The following is an 18,908-nucleotide window of genomic DNA, read 5'->3' on the forward strand; positions in this document are numbered from 1 at the left end:
GGACATTTTTTAAATCTTTTTATTTGTCCGGACTCAACAACTGACAGAAACACAGTTATTATAATTTTCTTTTTATTTAAATATTTGTATACCCTTGCAGAGGATATTTTTATTTTGGCGTGAAATGTGTAACGCATAGAAGGAGACATCTCCCACCCCATAAAGTATTTATATCCATTCTCAGTATCAACAGCAAAATCCTATCAACATCGGTCCACTATATCATATAGCTGCCGTAGGAACGATCGGTCGAAAATTCAGTTGTTGTATGGAAAACATTTTTGTTTATCAAGATATCGTGACCAACCACGGCTTTTATTTTACTATGCTCCCTCCATTTATAATCTTAAGTACATCGGACTACTATATCATATAGCTGCCATAGGAACGATCGGTCGAAAATTAAGTTGTTGTATGGTAAACTTTTTTGTTTTTTGCAAGATATCTTAACCATACTCGGCATTTACTATTTTCCCTGTGCTTCTTAAATACGGGCAAATCGCTATGAAGCCGAAGATAGCCCTTCTTTCTCGTTTTTTAATCTTCCCGTTAGTCGATATAGAGGTTTAAAAATCAAAAAATTTATTTACTTTGTCCTGTGTCTACAATCAGAGATCCCATTTCCTTTGTGGTGAGTTGTTGAGGTGTTGCTGACCGGCGATGCTGTTGTGTTGTTTTGTTTTGTTTTTTGTTTTGTTACTCGCTCAGCTTTAGTTCCGCTGGGGTTTTACTTATTGTTTTGAGTTGAGTTTTTTATTTTTGCTCGCTCAGCTTAAGTTCAGCTGGGGGTTTTTTTTATTTTGAGTTAAGTCTAACTCGCTCAGCTGCACTTTTTATTTTCACTTTTTGCGCGGCATCGGATTTCGTCGCTGTGTCCGTTGACCGGCAGCAATGCAGAGTCAACAAATATGGGCAAGGCAGCTACTTTGTAGCGACGGCATCCGGTTTCTCGGCGTAACTTGTATATGTATGTAGATTTTTTTAAGCGGGCTGATATTCGTATGTTATGGCTATGAAGCGAAATCGTATGAAAAAAATACTAAAACCGATGAGCAAACAAATTTCAGAAAAAGACAGTATTTGCTGGATAGTGTCATTTATCTGCTCAATTAGTGATCACCACTAAAATTTAGAGAGACGAAACACAAATACAAAAACACAATTTTAACAACGTATTTAATATTTCTCATTTCTTCTTGTTTACTTCACAGAATAAAATTATCATCAACACCGGAAGGAATGGTAAAATTGGAAATCGAAAAATGTCAACCAAACGACTCTGGTGCCTACAAATTAGTAATTTCTAATCCACATGGACAAAAAGTAGCATTGTGCGCAGTTGCTGTGAAACGTAAATATTTATTTTAATTAATTATTTGGACTCGATTTAACCCAGGGACGAGATCTGACACATTGTAAAAGTTTTTTGTTATTCAAAAATTTTTATTTTTTTCATTATTTCACTGCCACTCGATTCGTCATTTCATATTTCATACTATCAGAAATTACAGAGCAAAGAGTTGCAATCTTTCTATTTGTTACTCACGTTTGCACGTATGGCATTGTATAAGGGATCGAGTATTCCCACTATACAGTAAAGCCAGAATTAAATAATATGGCGTCACCACTAACTATACAATGCATAGATATGTCAAACAGCAGAATAATCGAAACACGATAAATCGCAACGAGTGAGCCCCATGGGTGCTTGCACCCATTTTAGCGTGCCCAGATAGAGTAAGACTGCTGAGAGTGTCAGCCGAACGCCGGCCTCGAAAGCCGAACGTTCAGTATGAAGCTGCATTTCGCTCAGCGGTCAAAGTCGCTGCGGCTGATGCTTTTTCTTAATATATGTACATATGTTAGTCTTAAATCCTTACAGCCCAAATACATTTGTGTGTATGCATGTGCAGAGTTTGCCTCGCTCTCACTCTTTGGACGACTGGCACGGTCTTTTACAGGGCTTAGCTCAAATGTCACCATAAAATTCAATTCCTAAAGATTTAATTATTTAATGACATGCGACTGTTAAATACCCTTGCCGAAATATAGCTTTTAAGTTTTTGAATTTTTAAGTTACAGATTTTCATAGAATTCAACAAACCGTTAAGGGGACCTTTTAAAATTTATAAATCAGATTCTTCTAATGTTATCTGACTGTACAAAACCATACATATGAGATCATTTGAATAAGTGTACAGCATGTGCAAATAAGTCTACCATAGTCATGGCATCTCGTTATTTTCTCACTCATTGAAAAAAAATAGCTGGTTCTTGACTAATGTTTTGATTGGCATGAATGCACATGCACACATAAAATGTAAATGCCGGGGTCCAAGTAGATTTCAAAGCTATGCAGTGAACTGAGTATAAAAAAATCTTTACAAAAAAAAAAACTTAACGATATAAGTATTGTTTTTGTTACTTGGTCAATCAATCAAAAAGCAAGGTTGCACTCTTAGTGCTTCCGTTTAAGTAATTATTATTTTAATAACTTTAGTTTCCTCTTACAGCAAAAGAAATGCATCCGAAATTTCTGAAGCCCATTGAAAACCAGTCTATCATTGTGGGAGAACCATTGAAACTAACCGCTCAAGTCATTGGCTTTCCTGCCCCCGAAGTAAAGTGGTATAAGGATGGTATGCTTCTACGCCCTAGTTCAAACATTAATTTTATTAATAATCCCAATGGACAAATCGGCTTGAGGTAAGCTGTTTCGAATAAATTATTATTTTCAAATGCATTTTTTTATTTACATATTCAATTTAAATCCAGTGTTGATTCTGTCGATGCAAACGATGCTGGAATATATAAATGTATGATTATAAATAAGGAAGGCGAAGAAGAAGGCGCCGCAAAAGTGGAAATACTTGCCAAAGAATCAAAGCCTACATTCATTGCCGAGCTACAAGATGCAGCAAGTGTTGAAGGATTTCCTGTCAAAATGGATGTAAAGGTTATGGGAAGCCCAAAACCAACTCTTCAATGGTTTCACAACGGTCATGAAATATTGCCTGAAAACAAACATATTGCTATTGTGGAAAACCCTGACAGTACTTTCAGCTTAATATTAGATAAAACAATTCCATCAGATTCCGGATTATATGAGGTTATTGCTAAAAATCCAGAAGGATCAACCTCCTCCAAGGCAAAACTGTATATTTCTCCAAAAACGGACGAAACATCTACAGAAGAAGCCCCACAATTCGTTTCAGGTTTAAGGGATGTGAATGCAGACGAAGGAGAAGAGCTCATATTATCTGCACCGTTTATAGCAAATCCAATGCCAGAGGTAATGTGGTCCAAGGATGGAGTTCTTTTACACCCAAGCGACCGCTTGTTAATGACTTGCGATGGCAAACACGTCGGTCTAAATATAAAACCTGTTAAAACCTCAGACTCGGGTAATTATTCTTGTCTGTTAGCTAACCCCTTAGGAGAGGATTCATCTTTGTGTAATGCAAATGTAAGAAAAGTTTACAAGCCACCAATATTTACCCAAAAAATATCGGATCAACAACAAGTTTTTGGAAACAACGCCAAAATTCCAGTCACTGTTTCTGGTGTCCCATATCCAGAACTTACATGGTTCTTTCAAAATAAGCCAATAGAGGTGTCGGAAAAATACGCTATTAAAAATGATGGAGATCATCACCTACTTATAGTCAATGATTGTCAAGCGGCTGATATAGGTGAATATAAATGCATTGCCTCCAATAAGGAAGGGAAAGATATTACCCAAGGTCGCTTAGAAGTTGTTAATGAACTGTAAGTATTTTTATTGATGAATATTTCTCATGGATCTAAACTTCAATTTTTTTAGTAAAAAGCACATGCGGTCTGAAGCACCAGTATTTCTTAAGAAAATTGGAGATTGTGATGTATACGAAGGTATGACAGCGAAGTTTACTGCTTGTGCAGTAGGTTATCCGGAACCAGAGGTGGAATGGTTTAAAAATGATCAAAAACTATTTCCATCTGAAAAAATTGAAGCAGAAAAAGAGTCTAATGGTCTTTTACGTTTAACTATCAAAAATGTTACGGAAGCCGATGTGGGACGCTATTCCTGTCGCATATACAACCCCTATGGCGAGGAAGTCTGTAATGCCGAGCTACTTTATGATGGTAAGTGTATGTATATTGAGTAATATTTAAATAAAATGTATGAAAAAAAAAGGTAAACACGGATTTGAATACTACAACATTTATATGGTCATTATTAGGCATATGAAAAGCTACATACTAAGACTTCGTTAAAAAAGTGCTAGCTATCAAATATTTCAAATAAACTCGATCCAATCCTCTAAGTTTATCGGCAATTAATCTTTAGATGACCTCTACAGAAAACAGAATTAAAAATATTTAATTGCGATTTTGCATTTGTGATTCCGTCCATTTTTTATTTGTTAACAACGCAGATTTGTTTTGTATTATATTTTGTTTTTATTAAGTTTCGGTGTAGTCTGAGAGTAGAAAAAAAGCGACAAGGTTTTAGTTCTAGCAGGAGCGACGCGGGGGTGCTGTGTGTCTGGCTCTGCCTAAGAACACTTTATCTATTAGAGCGGCATTTACTTAATGTTGTGGTACGCCTTCGCAAATTTGATTGACCGCGTGTGGCTGGTGCACGCCAGGGGGTATGGCTGATGCAGATGGGAGTGAAACTTTCATGCGTCCCTAGATCACTGGCCAGAAAAATAAATGAGATACGACTGGAGGGCAACATCTGATGCAGCTTCTAATGTTGAAAATAAAAATACGTACCACACGAATGCAGATTATTTGATGGGCTGCATGTGTCCACCTATCAACATTCGCGCGAACCCCGATGCAACGTGCTGCATCCCAACTCTCGCCCAACTGTCGTGAAACTTAATATGCTTGTTAATTGTCTAGAATAGAAGATTTTATACGAGCAAGAGAACATTCTGAGTAGAATAGAGTGTGATGCTTAATGTAATCTTTGCAAAAGATCCCGAAAGGCGACTAGACACATGAGGCATACCTAATAATAGCCGTGTACGGATCCTCAAACTCCCTGAAATATCGCATAATAATATTAGGCGTATTAGCGACGGTTGTAACACGAGAGTCAAATTGAAGTATATGATCAAGAATGACATCCTTGCCGGTACTGTTAGCACGTTCAACACGGTAAGCTGTCGAGTGTGTAAGAAACCATTTGGGGAGATTTTCTAAAGAAAGCCTTACATTTGCAACAGTTTCGATAACCACTAATAATGAAAGGCATTCTTTACATCATTGGCATACAATAGTACTCAAGACTAACGCAATATCGAGGAAAGGTCTTTGATAAAAAGTGTGAAGAGTAGCGGGCCAAGATGATTACCTTGGAACACCGCAGAGGTAACCTAGCTACATTCTGAATATAAATTTCTGAAAGAAAGAACCTTTTGAATTCTTTTACTCAAATACTCTGAGAATATTGCCCGGGATAGCGAAAAGGCACAACTTTGGTAGAAATAAGGATTGAAAGCTAAATTAAAACCTTCATAAATGATGATAGTCTTAATTCGATTCTTAATACCATTAATGACTAGGGAAATATAATCAACAATGTTAATGAACCCATGCTAGGATGCTAAAATAATAGAGCCGCATAAATGTTTCAGTTTTGATGTTACTATTCTCAAAGAATGATTTGGAAATAGTTTCGAACATCAGATTTACTCCCATTTTATGGAGAGAAATGATACCCGATGTGGCAGGGAAAGATGAAGTGTTAACAAACAACACAAAAAGTTGTAAGATAGATTACAAAGCGCTGCAGCAGGGGACCTAAGCACACAAGCGGGTAGACCATCAGTTTAGCTTGCAAAAAGTCTGCTAACAGATCGGCAATGCCCGAAAGGAGCCAACGGCGACGGTGGGATATGAAATTTTGCGTAGAAAATTTTAATATGGCAACTGCATAGCACGGTTTATTACATTTCGACTTAATTTATCATATCCTTTTAAAACCAGGGAGGCCTGTCAGATTTCGTTAGCTAATCAAAGTAGTATCCAATAAAATAATTTAATGGCCACATCAATGTCTGCACAATTGAACATTGGGGACCAGTCGACTTGCAGAATAAGATCGTTGAGCTTTATTTATTCGATCCGTCGGTTTTAATTCATTCATAGATACCGGGACATAAATCTGTTTAATCCTGTGCACAAAGCTGCTGAAATAATCCAACACAAAAATCAAATCAACAGATCTGTCTCTTGAGTTTCGATTAACCAGATTAACCTGTAAGAAAGACAACTCATGTTGATCATCAATAAATTCATACATGGTAGAATGCAACAGAAAGGTTGAATCCAATGACAAGGACAACATCTGGATGACTGAAGTCGCCAAGAAAGACCAAGACGTCATTATTGGAAAGCAGGGAGGATCTAGATTTAATAGGGCTAAGATGGCTTAGATAAATAGACATATTAGATAGTGAGGCAATATATAAAAGCGCAAATTCTACCAAATTATACTTGTACAACCACAAACTTGAAATCCGAGATGATATCTTAATGTGTTCCGACGAAGGAGCAATAAGTACTCCTCCTCCTCCGACATGGCATACTTCATCACACCTGTAATTGAAAGAAAAATAAAAAAATTAGCTTATTTAAATTTAAAAACTCTTAACATGCATGTAGCCAATAGAGGGGAAGTTATTTTCTGGACGCAGCAACTAAAGTTGTAGCGCCTCTAGATGGAGTCGGTATTAAAATCCCAGAAAGAATTTTCTTTTTAGCTTTGTATTCATTTACTATTAAGAGTTCGGTCTTAAACCCTATACAACAGATGTTTGTAAGTTTTTCATGTAGCACACTTATTTTGAGGGATGAAATATCCCTTGAAATGCAAATTGTAATTTGTACACTATACATTGGCTTGAATTTTTTTCTTTAGTATCCGATGAGAAATCATAAATTTAGTTGTTGCTGTCGCTCTGTAGGAGCGGCTGACGACTCGGATAACCATAACCAGTCTGTTTTTTCCGTACCGATTTATATTCGGGAACCGAACTTGTGCCCATAGAAGATCAGCTGTATAAGGTCTCACAGCTACCGGAATAGCAAAAGAGATGAGCTGCTGCGTGATCGGAGTTGTGGGCTTTATATTTGCAGTCGGTCATCTGCTGGATAGACACCCAACGACATCAACCTACCAACACGGATCGCAAATATAGTGTAACAATTATAGAGGGCGGTAATTTCTCCCACTAGTCCTACGGAAACAACAGAATCGCGTAGCCATATTTGTGTGCTTAATTGATTTGCCGTAATCTGCCGTTGGCAAAGTGTTTGAAGCAGAAAATTTTATGATCCATGAATAGGAAGTTACTACTGTAACAAAAGCAGCAGCAAGCAGCTTACCCACAGAGCTACTAGAGCAAGCGCACAAATAAAAATGAACAAAACACAAATTCAGAAATTGTTTAATTTATATGATTAATTACAAAAGTCACAAGCATAGACTCACGATTAAACAAAAATAACCGACAAATAACAGCTTTTAAGAAAATTCATTTTAAAATATTAGTTTTTACACGCCTGTGCTTAAAAAAAAATTAATGCAAAAATAAGGATACCTTCGGCACGCCGTATATTTAATACCCTTGTAGACATTTCCTTTTTGGTGATCGTGAGAATAGTGCGGACCTATGCAAATTTTCAAGACCACTGTTTTAAAACTCACAGACAAGTTTGCATAGAAACAGAGAGACGGACATGGCTATATCAACTCGGCTGTTGATGCTGATCTAGAATACATATACTTTATGAGGTCGGAGATGTCTCCTTGTATGCATTACACATTTCATGAAAAAATTATGATATCTCTCTTCAAGGGTATAAAAACAATAAGAAACATGTCTGTTCGCCATTAAAAAACAGATGCCATCTAAAAGTACATTTGAATATTTCAACGTTCACATTCCATAATGCTATCGCTGCCTTAATATGGGGCAACCTTGCTATACTGCCAAAAAGTGTAACATCTCCTTAAAAAACAGCCCAAACTGAGTAAACAGTAAACGTACCGTACAGTTGAGTCAGAGTGCTCCGATTTAATGCAGCGTCAACGTCATCAGCCGCAATAGCGACATCAGCATCAACAATATCATCAGTAGAATCAGAGAAGAGCTGCAACATTATTAACTCCAAAAGCAATGAAATGTCAACTCAACCTGCAGTTCCAACTACCACACCATTATCAACATCACCAACAGACGCAACATCTGCCCCTGGACTTCCGTGCTTTGTGTGGGAAGTAGAACACCTAGAATGTGCCTTAAATGAGCTTCGTCTCAAGTTGCTAGTCGTTGAAGGCTGAAATGCACGTTATCACTGGGGAGCTGAATAAGGATGTGTCTTTCTATTTGCATAAGGGCATCCATTCTCCAACTTCTTTCTTCAATTGATTTGGTTGTTTCCAATTGATTTATTTATTTGATTTATATCGATGGAGTGGAGGCGTGGAGAAGAGATAGCTATAAAATAACTTATACTTGATCAGGATATACTATTTAAGAAGCTAAATGTAAAATTTGGTTATTCTAGCTCTTAGAACCGAAGAGGTGCGTTCAAAAACAAGAATAGGATATCGGTTTTTAGTGATTGCTTGGAATCGAGCCAAGTTATCGATGACCGCAAACAAACTACGCGAGCACTAGGAAGAGCTACGTCCAAATTTCAAATTTCTCACTAGCTCTTATATGTTTTAAGATCGTCGCATGCATATATACGGACGGACATACATCCTCATTGTTATCTATATATCGCCATAATTTCATCTTATCGTAAATTGTCGAAGTATTCGAATGACCTTCAATATCCGCTACCGTTCGCACATCGTAATGGGCATTGCTTTTTACTTTAGTAGTTGTACACGGATCAAGATATTAGCAGTCCAGCTTTTCCCAGCTACACATTAAATGAAATAATAATTTGTTTAATAATGCTTGTTAAAACCTTTCGCATATTTAAATAGTTAGTTATATTTTGCATAAAGAGAAAGGGAGCGAGAGCATGCGCGAGGGCATCTCTAGGCCAGACACTTCTAACTAGAGCATTCTTGTCATCAATAGAAACCACGACCACATACTTTGCTCATTATGGCTTTTTATACCCTGAACCCATTTAAAATGGGTATATTGTATTTGTGCAAATGTATGTAACAGGCAGAAGGAAGCATTTCCGAACCAATATATATATATATTCATATTCAGCATCAATAGCCGAGTCAATCTAGCCATGTCTATCTGTCTGTCCGTCCGTCCGTAAGTATGAACGCAAGGATATCAGAACCTATAAGAGCTATAGACTTGAAATGGAGGTCCTCCGATAATCGCTTAGTTACCCCGTTTCCAAGTAATCGATATCGCGCTTTTTGAACAAATCTCTAAATTTTAAGAGCTAGAGTCACCAAACTTGACATGTAGCTGCAAGAATAGTATATTTATATCAAGCACTAAAAAACGCGGGCAGCATATTCCAAAGAGCGATTGGCTATGTTTACGTTGTCGATATCATAATTTTCTCAGAAATTGAATGAACGAAGAGTTTTTAGAACCTGACAGCTTGTTCTCATTTAGGTCATTTTTACGACTATCTAGCTTCTACAGGTGCTTTATTTAGAATTTCGGAGCAATTGGAAGGCCTCTCACAGAAGGGAGAATGGTTATTTTAGCAAGCAAATATCAAAAAAAATTCCAATAAATTTTAACAGTACACAGCGAGATGCCCTTAAGAGATTGCGAAGTATATTATCCTCAGAGGACGTTATGCTTCGTTACCCAGACTTTAAGAAGCCGTTTGATCTAACGACACACGCCTTTGCTTATGGACTTGCGACCTTCGTTAGGCGGAGATCACGTTCGACGGCAGACAGAAACACAAATTCGAAACTCAAGAGGTGGAAAGAATGATCGGTGAATCTAATGCTAAAATGATTAATTAGCCGAGGAAGGAAAATTATGTGACAGCTATTTGAATGCGCTGCAAGACGATGCAGAGTCGACTGCAGCCACCATTCGTAGCGAAATCTCACTCTCGTAAATTAAGGCCTCAGAAAAAACACTATACTGTTTAGGAACCAGATAATTTTGAAAGATTCCCGTTCAAACGCACCTTCCTTCTGTTTGACCAAACGTGCACCACACAATATACTTTACGGACAAAATTAAAACCTTCGAGTCACTAAAGTTTTGCATAAAACGAGATGTTGTGAATGCAATACATTGCGACCTTCCAAAATAAGCTGACATACAGCATGAGGTAGTAAAATCTTTCCCATCATCTAGATTCTGGTATGGCAAGAACAAAGTAAAAGAAGTTACCGACAAATCCGAACAGCAGGAGATAGTAGCGACAGATGATGGCGAGAACCCGGCAAGGGTGAAACGCAGATATCTGGTTACATTTTGGGACAAGATTTGTTAATCGAAACGGACTCCCAAAGCGAGCTCCAGGTCTTGCCACCTCACTCGTTTTAAATATTACAGAACACCGGACAGTTTTAAGAATACCCTTCTTGCACCAACTGAGCGAAGCCAATCAGAAGTACATCAACAAGATGAAATCCGCTTCGACTTCTTAGCCTTTCATATCATGACATCTGGCTCTTCTATTGTATTGACTCTTGTCGCGGTCTTACTCTGATTAAGGTGCAGACACGTACAGCTAAAGTTGACCCGGGAACAACAGGATTTAAGTACGGTCTTAATTCTTGTGAGAGGGCATCAAAGATCGGACGGCCGAAGCGTGCGTTGAAATAGCACCAAATAAGCGGATTTACTAGCCGAGGCATTGCGACACTTGCGGAAATGCAAGGTCAGCATTAAATGCAATTGCGGACTAATAGAGCTTCAAACTATTTATAGCCCATTTGAAGTTGCTTTTATACAGGAAATCATACATCAACTGAGCCTGGTAACCACAGGTGTGTGTGTGTTGAACGTTAGTCGAATAAAGATTAGGAAAGTGAGTATTCATGAGCATGAAGTTTTCCATGAGTCATCGGGTTCTTTTATGTATCCAAAATTGGGAAGGGATCTCGATAGCACCGTTGTGAGCGGTGTCGCTTAAATAATATACGGCTTTTGTTATGGAAGACTTAACATATCCGGCCGACTGGGAGTCGACGGCCGTACAAGATTTTGTTCATGTTCATCAATCGTCGCGGACGCCTCGTGTCCGCTATAACAAAATAGCCGAGCGTTTGTGTGTTTTTGGTCATGAACATATAGAAAAAAAGTTTGAATTTTTGTAACGGCAAGTCGAATCTAGGCTAATGATATCTGGGTACTCCAACTATCACTTTATAGCAAGTTTGCTGTTTGTTTTTATTGAAAGTTTTCTGTATGGTTTATCTTTTTGACAGTAAATTAAAATGCTAATATATACGAAATCACAAATATACAATTTAATAAGTATTTTCTTTTTTGTAATTTTAATAGTAATAGATTCGCATCAACGTCCTTTAGGAGAGCAGTACACAGACTTTAAACAGTATAAAAAAACCGGTGCTCCACCTCCTCTACCGGAAGGTCCTATTATCTCAAGAATGACAGATCGGCGTCTTCTATTATCCTGGAATCCGTCGTTACCATTAACCCCTCGCTATCCTGTCACATATCAGGTAAGTTGTTATATACATCATCTTATCTTACGAGTGCTTAAATAATATACTTATTTTTGATAAAAATAGGTCGAAAGACTGGACTTACCAGATGGTGATTGGCATACATTAAGAACTGGAATCCGTAGTTGTGCACTTGATATTAAAAACCTTGAACCGTTTAGGGATTATAAGTTTAGAATACGCGTAGAAAACAAGTTTGGCGTAAGCGACCCTAGTCCGTACACTCAAACATTTAGGTATATATACAATATTTTTATGTTTACTATACTGCTAAAATCGTTTCATTCACTAGGCAAAATCTTATACCAGACCCTGTGAAAACATACACCTATTTGCCTCCAGGTACTGACTTTAGACCAGATACTTCACCTTACTTCCCAAAGGACTTTGATATTGAACGGCCACCACACGACGGATTGGCCCAACCTCCTCAGTAAGTTTCATTGTTACAATATATTAAATATTTTACGAATGTTACAAAGTCTATAAAAGAAACGTTGCATATAATAGTAACAATAATACATCATTTTCGCCAAGAACACAGATTTGCAATTCTAAATTGATTACGTTCAAGCAAGAGTATACATTTTTTGGTCGGAAATGCCGCCATTAATGAAATCTCTAATCTTTAACACCAGGGACTTACGCTAACCAGAAGTTATAAATCGGTGTTGTTCCCACCACTGTGCATATGATTAAAATGGTGAAGTTATAAAAAAAGCTTTATCAGTAAGAAAATCGGAATAACCGCCTTGTATTTGCTGTTTGGTTAATATATAATGTTGACCGCCACCACGCGGACGATTGGAACTGTATAATATTTGACAGTGATAGAAAGCGTATTTATTTATTAATGGTAGACAAAAACGAGTGACTTCTTAATTATTCAATACGTCACATTATAAAAATTAAATGCTAAAAACCTAGTTGGAAAACACAATAGCATCACCGACCGATGGAGGTGTTTTATTTGCCCGTCAGTAACGCTATTAGAGCCTACAGCTAAGAAGAAGGGTGTAAGTAGAGAAAATAGTGTTCTTAAGAAAATATTAAAAATAATATTAATTTACTATATTAGTTAAGAAAATACAATAAATAGGAAAAAAGAAACAAACAAGTTGTTAACAAAGTAAAGAAATTTATACTAGATATATAGACTGTTAGGTAGATAGAACAAAAAGATAGTGATGGGAAATCACCGACCAGATGGGGAAAATTTATAACGTGTTCGGGGGAGAGAACGGAATACAAACTATTGTAATTGCGTAATCAGTTGTGCACGTTGACAGAGAATTGAAGACGCCCTAACAGAAAAAAACAAGCTATGTCTCCAACAATCAACTTATGTAGGAAGACAACACCGAGCATTGTCCAACGGTTGGTTAACGGCGGTAGATCAAGAAGAAGAAGCCTGCTGGAGTAGGATGGCAACCGAAGATTGAGGTCCTAATTTAAACCTCGTAATGCAAAAAGCAGAAATTGGTTCTGAACAGATTCAATACGATCCTGGCCATTGTTGTACTGCGGAGGGAAGAAAATGATTTAGGTCTACATGTGTTGCTAGTTTTGAATATTGTAAAAGAAGCATGGAAGGAGTGTGCTATGTATCGATATCGATATTTAATTCAAACTAACATAACATGTTATTAACAGCAAAAATGCGGAGTTGCATACTAGATATTAAGATAAGGAGAAGAATAAGTCAAAAAAAGTCACAAAACATTTTTGAAGATGAAGATGAACCCTGAAGATATGGCAGAAAGATGAGAATCCAAAAAACAAAAGTTTCTGACCGAGATAAGCAACGCATAATAAATAATGTTAGCAACTATATGAAGACGGCAAGCCAAATTGCCCATGACTGCAGACTCATTGTGTCCCGCTAGACCACTGCACGTATTTCAAAGAAATCCAAGGTGACTGATATACAAAAAATTCAACTTAGATGCTCTGATGGATACACGGTGTAGTGGAGGGGTTTGATAAAGGAGCCTCGTTATTTCTCAAAAATAAACTTTGCAGGCGGTTTCCTTATGTTCTGGGGTGCTTTCTGTGCTGATGGTTGCTTGGAGTTAGCCTTCCCAAGTACTTGCATGGATGACACGAAAGAAAGAAAGGTCATTAAAAAAAAAAAAAAAATTTTTTTTTATTTACCTATCTAAAAGCTCAGTGTAATATGTTTGGTTTAATAACCCACCAATTTTAATTTTATTTTAATTTTAATTCTTATAAAAAAGTATATCGATTTATGGATATAGCTTACTGTATCGGATAGAGCATGAAGAAACATGCGGCAAAAAAAATGAGCAACAAATTAAATAGTAAAAAAATACAATATATATTTCAAAACCCCAACATAATATGCATAACTCAGTCACTGTTTCGCACACAAATAATTTAGGGATAGCGGAAATTTTAAGTATCCCTTGTAATTTGTTATATCAGACTTTTTGCCTCTTTTGTGGGGACAAATGATATAAGATTCTTTCCAAACAGATGGAAACACAGAAAATTAAAGGGATAGATAGTTTTAGCAATCGATGAAGAAGGGAAGCACTACCCTTCTTGAGCAGACAACTAGCAATATTGTCCGATTTTCAAGAGCTTAAAGCAGCAATCAATCCAGACTTTTTTAACTTTTTAAAATATTTAGACATTTTATTTTTTAGGTTTGATAGCCTGGGAGTAAGCTAGGGTGACTAAGAAGAAGCATGGGATTGAACTGGGAATACTTTCATCTAAAAGGAAATTAAGGGTGTTATAAAAAAAATTGTTCATACCAACCGCGTCATATGAGAAAGATTAATCAGTTGCATGAATAGGTTAATTAAGCAAGGAAACGTTTCCTTTGCGAAAGCAACGGCGGGCTAGTTGCATCCTCGGAAAAAGATAGAGGAGAGGACCTGGACACATTAGCATTAAGGTAATCGATGACAAATACTAGATCCCGTATTCTATTCAAAAAATTAAAAATTGAATTCATTTGAAACACCGAAAAATGAAGCATGCAATCAATAAAGTAATGCTGTGCTGATAGTACAAGGTAATTTTCGGCGTTCAAAAATGACCAACAGATGTAAATCAAAATAAATTAAAATCAACCAACACGATAAATAGGTCATTTTCAGGGACTTTACTAGAAACTTCTTAAATACCCGTCATATGATTAAAGTAATCTTGATTGTCTGATTACACAGGTCTACTCTTGCGGCCAGAAACTGTCGGCTGTTGAATTTTTCGATTTGCAGCCCTTATCGTCGTGACCAACTCGTGAAACATCATGGCTTACGTGGAGGAGCCAAACACTTAGTTACAATAGCCCAAACACGTGTCTCTACACCCGCCTTTCTGTGCGTTGATTGGGCGATACTAGCTAAACGGCAGGCTGAAAGGGCAGACCATAAGTTGGTTAAAATACCACGTTGCCTACTAGTACACTTTCGCTTAAAGTCTTTATGGGCGGAGGCGATAGCCATAGCGGTTTATTTGCGCAACCGATCACCCACGAGTGCGCTTATCAATGTGACGCCAATGGAAGCATGGAATGGTAAAAAACCCTCTTTTTGAAGTAGCTTTGGAAAAAGATAAGCGGCAAGCATATTCAGTGCCAACGGACAAGAATATCGAATGATCGGATATGCGAGAAATTCAAAAGGATATCGTTTACTTAATCCGAGCTCTGGACATGTGATCGAAAAGAGGGATGTGCTATTCGATGAGCAATAGGCAGTTATACTGGAGCCATTATGTTTGCACCAACGGGTGCAAAAAATACCGAGGGTTAATCGAACACAGGCAGATAGCTCATACGATGAAGCCAACGTCGGCTTATATAATGACAGTGGCTCAGACGTTGTCGTAAAACCTGACAGACGAGGTACCACGTTTGTAGTTGTCCCTAGACATGGAGGTCCAACGGGAATACAAAATGTTGGTGAGATCACCTTATGTCAGATGCAATACATACGCGATATGCCGGTCGGCAAAGTATGGAAGACTGCAGTCGAGCCCATGGAGGCAGGATACCAAAATGTTCGTAAAAGTGAGGATATTCGCAAAGTGGATGCGCAGCCCTTCCAATCACTCATTGGCGAACTGATGTGGCAGCACTCAGTATCACAGAATCGGAGTACATAGTATTATCTACCGCATGCAAGGAGGCAGTAGCGTTGCGGAGACTTACTGTAGAGATAGACTGTGGCGAAACAAGCACGCCAACTGCCATATGTTGCGATAATTTGGGTGAAAAACAACTCGCTAGAAATTCTTTATTATGGGAGAGCAAAACATACATATAAGATACACTTTGTACGGCATATTGTTAAAGAGGGGAACATCAACCTGAGATATCTTTCAACATATTTATTGATAGAGGATGTTTTGACAAAAAATTGCCAAAGCAGAAACATAATGAATTTTTAAAGAATTTAGGTTAGAATTAAACATGTAAACATGTCTGCATTGAGGATGGGTATTGCAATATTTTCTATATCTGTGCAACCATGACATAATACTTATCGATGAAACGACATCTGTTAATAAAACATTTATTATACCCTGAACCCATTGAAAATGGTTAAAAAGGGTATAATGTATTTGTGCAAATGTATGTAACAGGCAGAAGGAAGCATCTCCGACCCCATAAAGTATATATATTCTTGATCAGCATCAATAGCCGAGTCGATCTAGTCATGTCCGTCTGTCTGTCCGTCCGTCCGTCCGTCCGTATGTATGAACGCAAGGATCTCAGAACCTATAAGAGCTAGAGACTTGAAATTTTAGCTGTAGGACCTCCTAGCCCATGCGCAGATCGAGTTTGTCCGATAAGCGAAAGCTTGCCCCGTTTCCAAGTAATCGATAAAAACCGATATCGAAATCCGGTTTTCGAGCAATTTTGGTAAATAATAAGAGCTAGAGTCAGCAAACTTGACATGTAGCTTCTAGAATAGTATATATATCAAGTATCTTTCATTTTATAGCTATCGCCACCTCCCCGCTACCACCACAAAGCTATAAATCATGTTATTAAGCCAACTTGTATTGCCTATCTTATTAAGCCACAATTTAAATGCAATTGTCATTTTGAGAATACAAGAATATTTTATAGTACAATAAGATATTCCACTGAAAATTTCATCAAGATCGGTTAAGAACCACGAAATAAAATGTGTTTTGGCCTGCAAACACGTGCAGCAGCAAGCACAAATTCAAAGAATTTCTGTATACATGTACACACACACATTCATGCGCGTCTTCTTTGAATTCTATCAACAGCATTGCAATTGCGATTGTATTATTTTCTGTGCTGCTATTTTAATACGTTTTTTTCTCACCAAGACTTAATTATTGGCGTGGCTATTGAGTAGAGGCGGCGGAAAGTAGCGCGGTCAGTTACGAGTTCGAAGCCTGCCGAGGAAGCTATTTTTTTTTTTTGGCTTATGTGGCTGCTGTGTAGAGGCGGCAGCAAGTAATGCGGTCAGTTGCGAGTTCGAACCCTGCCAAGGACACTTTTTTTTTTAAGTTTATCTTTATTACTACTAAAGCAAACTTGCGCGTAGCGCGAGCTGCATTTGCTGTATATAAGAATAAGAGGGTTCAGGGTATCCCCTAGTCGGGAGCTCCCGACTAGAACCTCTTACTTGTTTAATCTTGTCCTCTTGCGAATAAACTACAAAACAGAACAGATGTGTTTTTCTGTACACCAGCCTTTTCAGTGCGTTAATTTGGATGCCTCTTCTTAACAATCAGCATTAACTGCTGAATCAATATAGCAATGGCCATCTGTCCGCCCGTCCGTCTGTTTCTATGTAAAATAGTCTCTGAGTTTTATAGCTATCGTATTGATACATTGCATTGCTCCATTTTCTGTTGCAGACAGTACTTATATCGGGCCCGGTCCGATTGGACCGTTATATCACATATCTGTCATAGAAATGATTATTTGAAAAGTACGTTATACTACTAGATACAGACCTCCTGGCCAAACTACTTGCTAGTTCTAGTTATATATTCCTTACAAATATCCAGTAACCTTTAAACATCGCAACACTTTGTCATATGGCTGCCATAGGACTGATCTGTTGTTATTTTTTCTCCATATATCTTGACCGAACTCGCATTTACTAGTTTCACTATGCTGTTTCTATATGATCCAAACCTTATAAAGAACAAAATTCTTATTTTTGAAGTTCTATAGGAAGAATTGGTCTAAAAATGAGTTTGTATACCAAAATTATCTGTTTTCGAAAATGTTCGCGCATAGCGCTAAGACTGAAAGGCAATTGTCTACGAGGGTATCTTCGGGATTAATTTTCGTCCGAAAATACCTCAACTTTTTCGTTTTTTCTTTAATTTAAATTTCAAATTACATTTTTTCTATTAGCCTTTAATATAAGTATAATTTATATTATTTTTTCAGATTTTTACTTCGCGAAAATGATATATCCTTTGGGGTCAAGGGACACAACAATGAACTGATGTGGTTTGTGTATGGTTATCCTAAGCCAAAGATGACCTATTTTTTTAACAACATTCAAATCGAATCTGGTGGTAGATTTGATCAGAGCTACACTCGCAATGGGCAAGCTACTCTATTCATTAACAAGTAAGTATTTATTATTTATTAGCGCACGTGATTTCAAGTACTATTTGTATATGTATATGTATATGTATATGTATATGTATATGTATATGTATATGTATATGTATATGTATATGTATATGTATATGTATATGTATATGTATATGTATATGTATATATATATGTATATGTATATGTATATGTATATGTATATGTATATGCATATGTATATGTATATGTATATATATATGTATATGCATATGTATATGCATATGTATATGTATATGTATATGTATATGTATATGTATATGTATATGTATATGTATATGTATATGTATATGTATATGTATATGTATATGTATATGTATATGTATATGTATATGTATATGTATATGTATATGTATATGTATATGTATATGTATATGTATATGTATATGTATATGTATATGTATATGTATATGTATATGTATATGTATATGTATATGTATATGTATATGTATATGTATATGTATATGTATATGTATATGTATATGTATATGTATATGTATATGTATATGTATATGTATATGTATATGTATATGTATATGTATATGTATATGTATATGTATATGTATATGTATATGTATATGTATATGTATATGTATATGTATATGTATATGTATATGTATATGTATATGT

The 18,908-nt window shown here is 36.8% G+C and overlaps 1 protein-coding gene across 4 annotated transcripts in view; it reads left to right on the forward strand.

Moving 5' to 3' along the window:
* Obsc (Obscurin) overlaps positions 1–18,908 on the forward strand; it is a 242,466-nt gene that overhangs the window by 195,592 nt on the left and 27,966 nt on the right. For all 4 annotated transcript variants that reach the window (XM_064698377.1, XM_064698378.1, XM_064698380.1 and 1 more), the window contains 8 exons: positions 1,212–1,351; positions 2,514–2,706; positions 2,776–3,768; positions 3,824–4,125; positions 11,466–11,647; positions 11,717–11,886; positions 11,943–12,083; positions 18,069–18,254. In XM_064698377.1, coding sequence (XP_064554447.1) covers positions 1,212–1,351; positions 2,514–2,706; positions 2,776–3,768; positions 3,824–4,125; positions 11,466–11,647; positions 11,717–11,886; positions 11,943–12,083; positions 18,069–18,254 — 2,307 coding nt within the window. The remainder of the gene's footprint in view (positions 1–1,211; positions 1,352–2,513; positions 2,707–2,775; positions 3,769–3,823; positions 4,126–11,465; positions 11,648–11,716; positions 11,887–11,942; positions 12,084–18,068; positions 18,255–18,908) is intronic.

This window comes from Drosophila montana, unplaced genomic scaffold (genome assembly GCF_035044405.1).
Source record: "Drosophila montana isolate Dmon_TW-CO22-7 unplaced genomic scaffold, ASM3504440v1 contig_599_1, whole genome shotgun sequence".
In the NCBI taxonomy this organism is placed as follows: domain Eukaryota; kingdom Metazoa; phylum Arthropoda; class Insecta; order Diptera; family Drosophilidae; genus Drosophila; species Drosophila montana.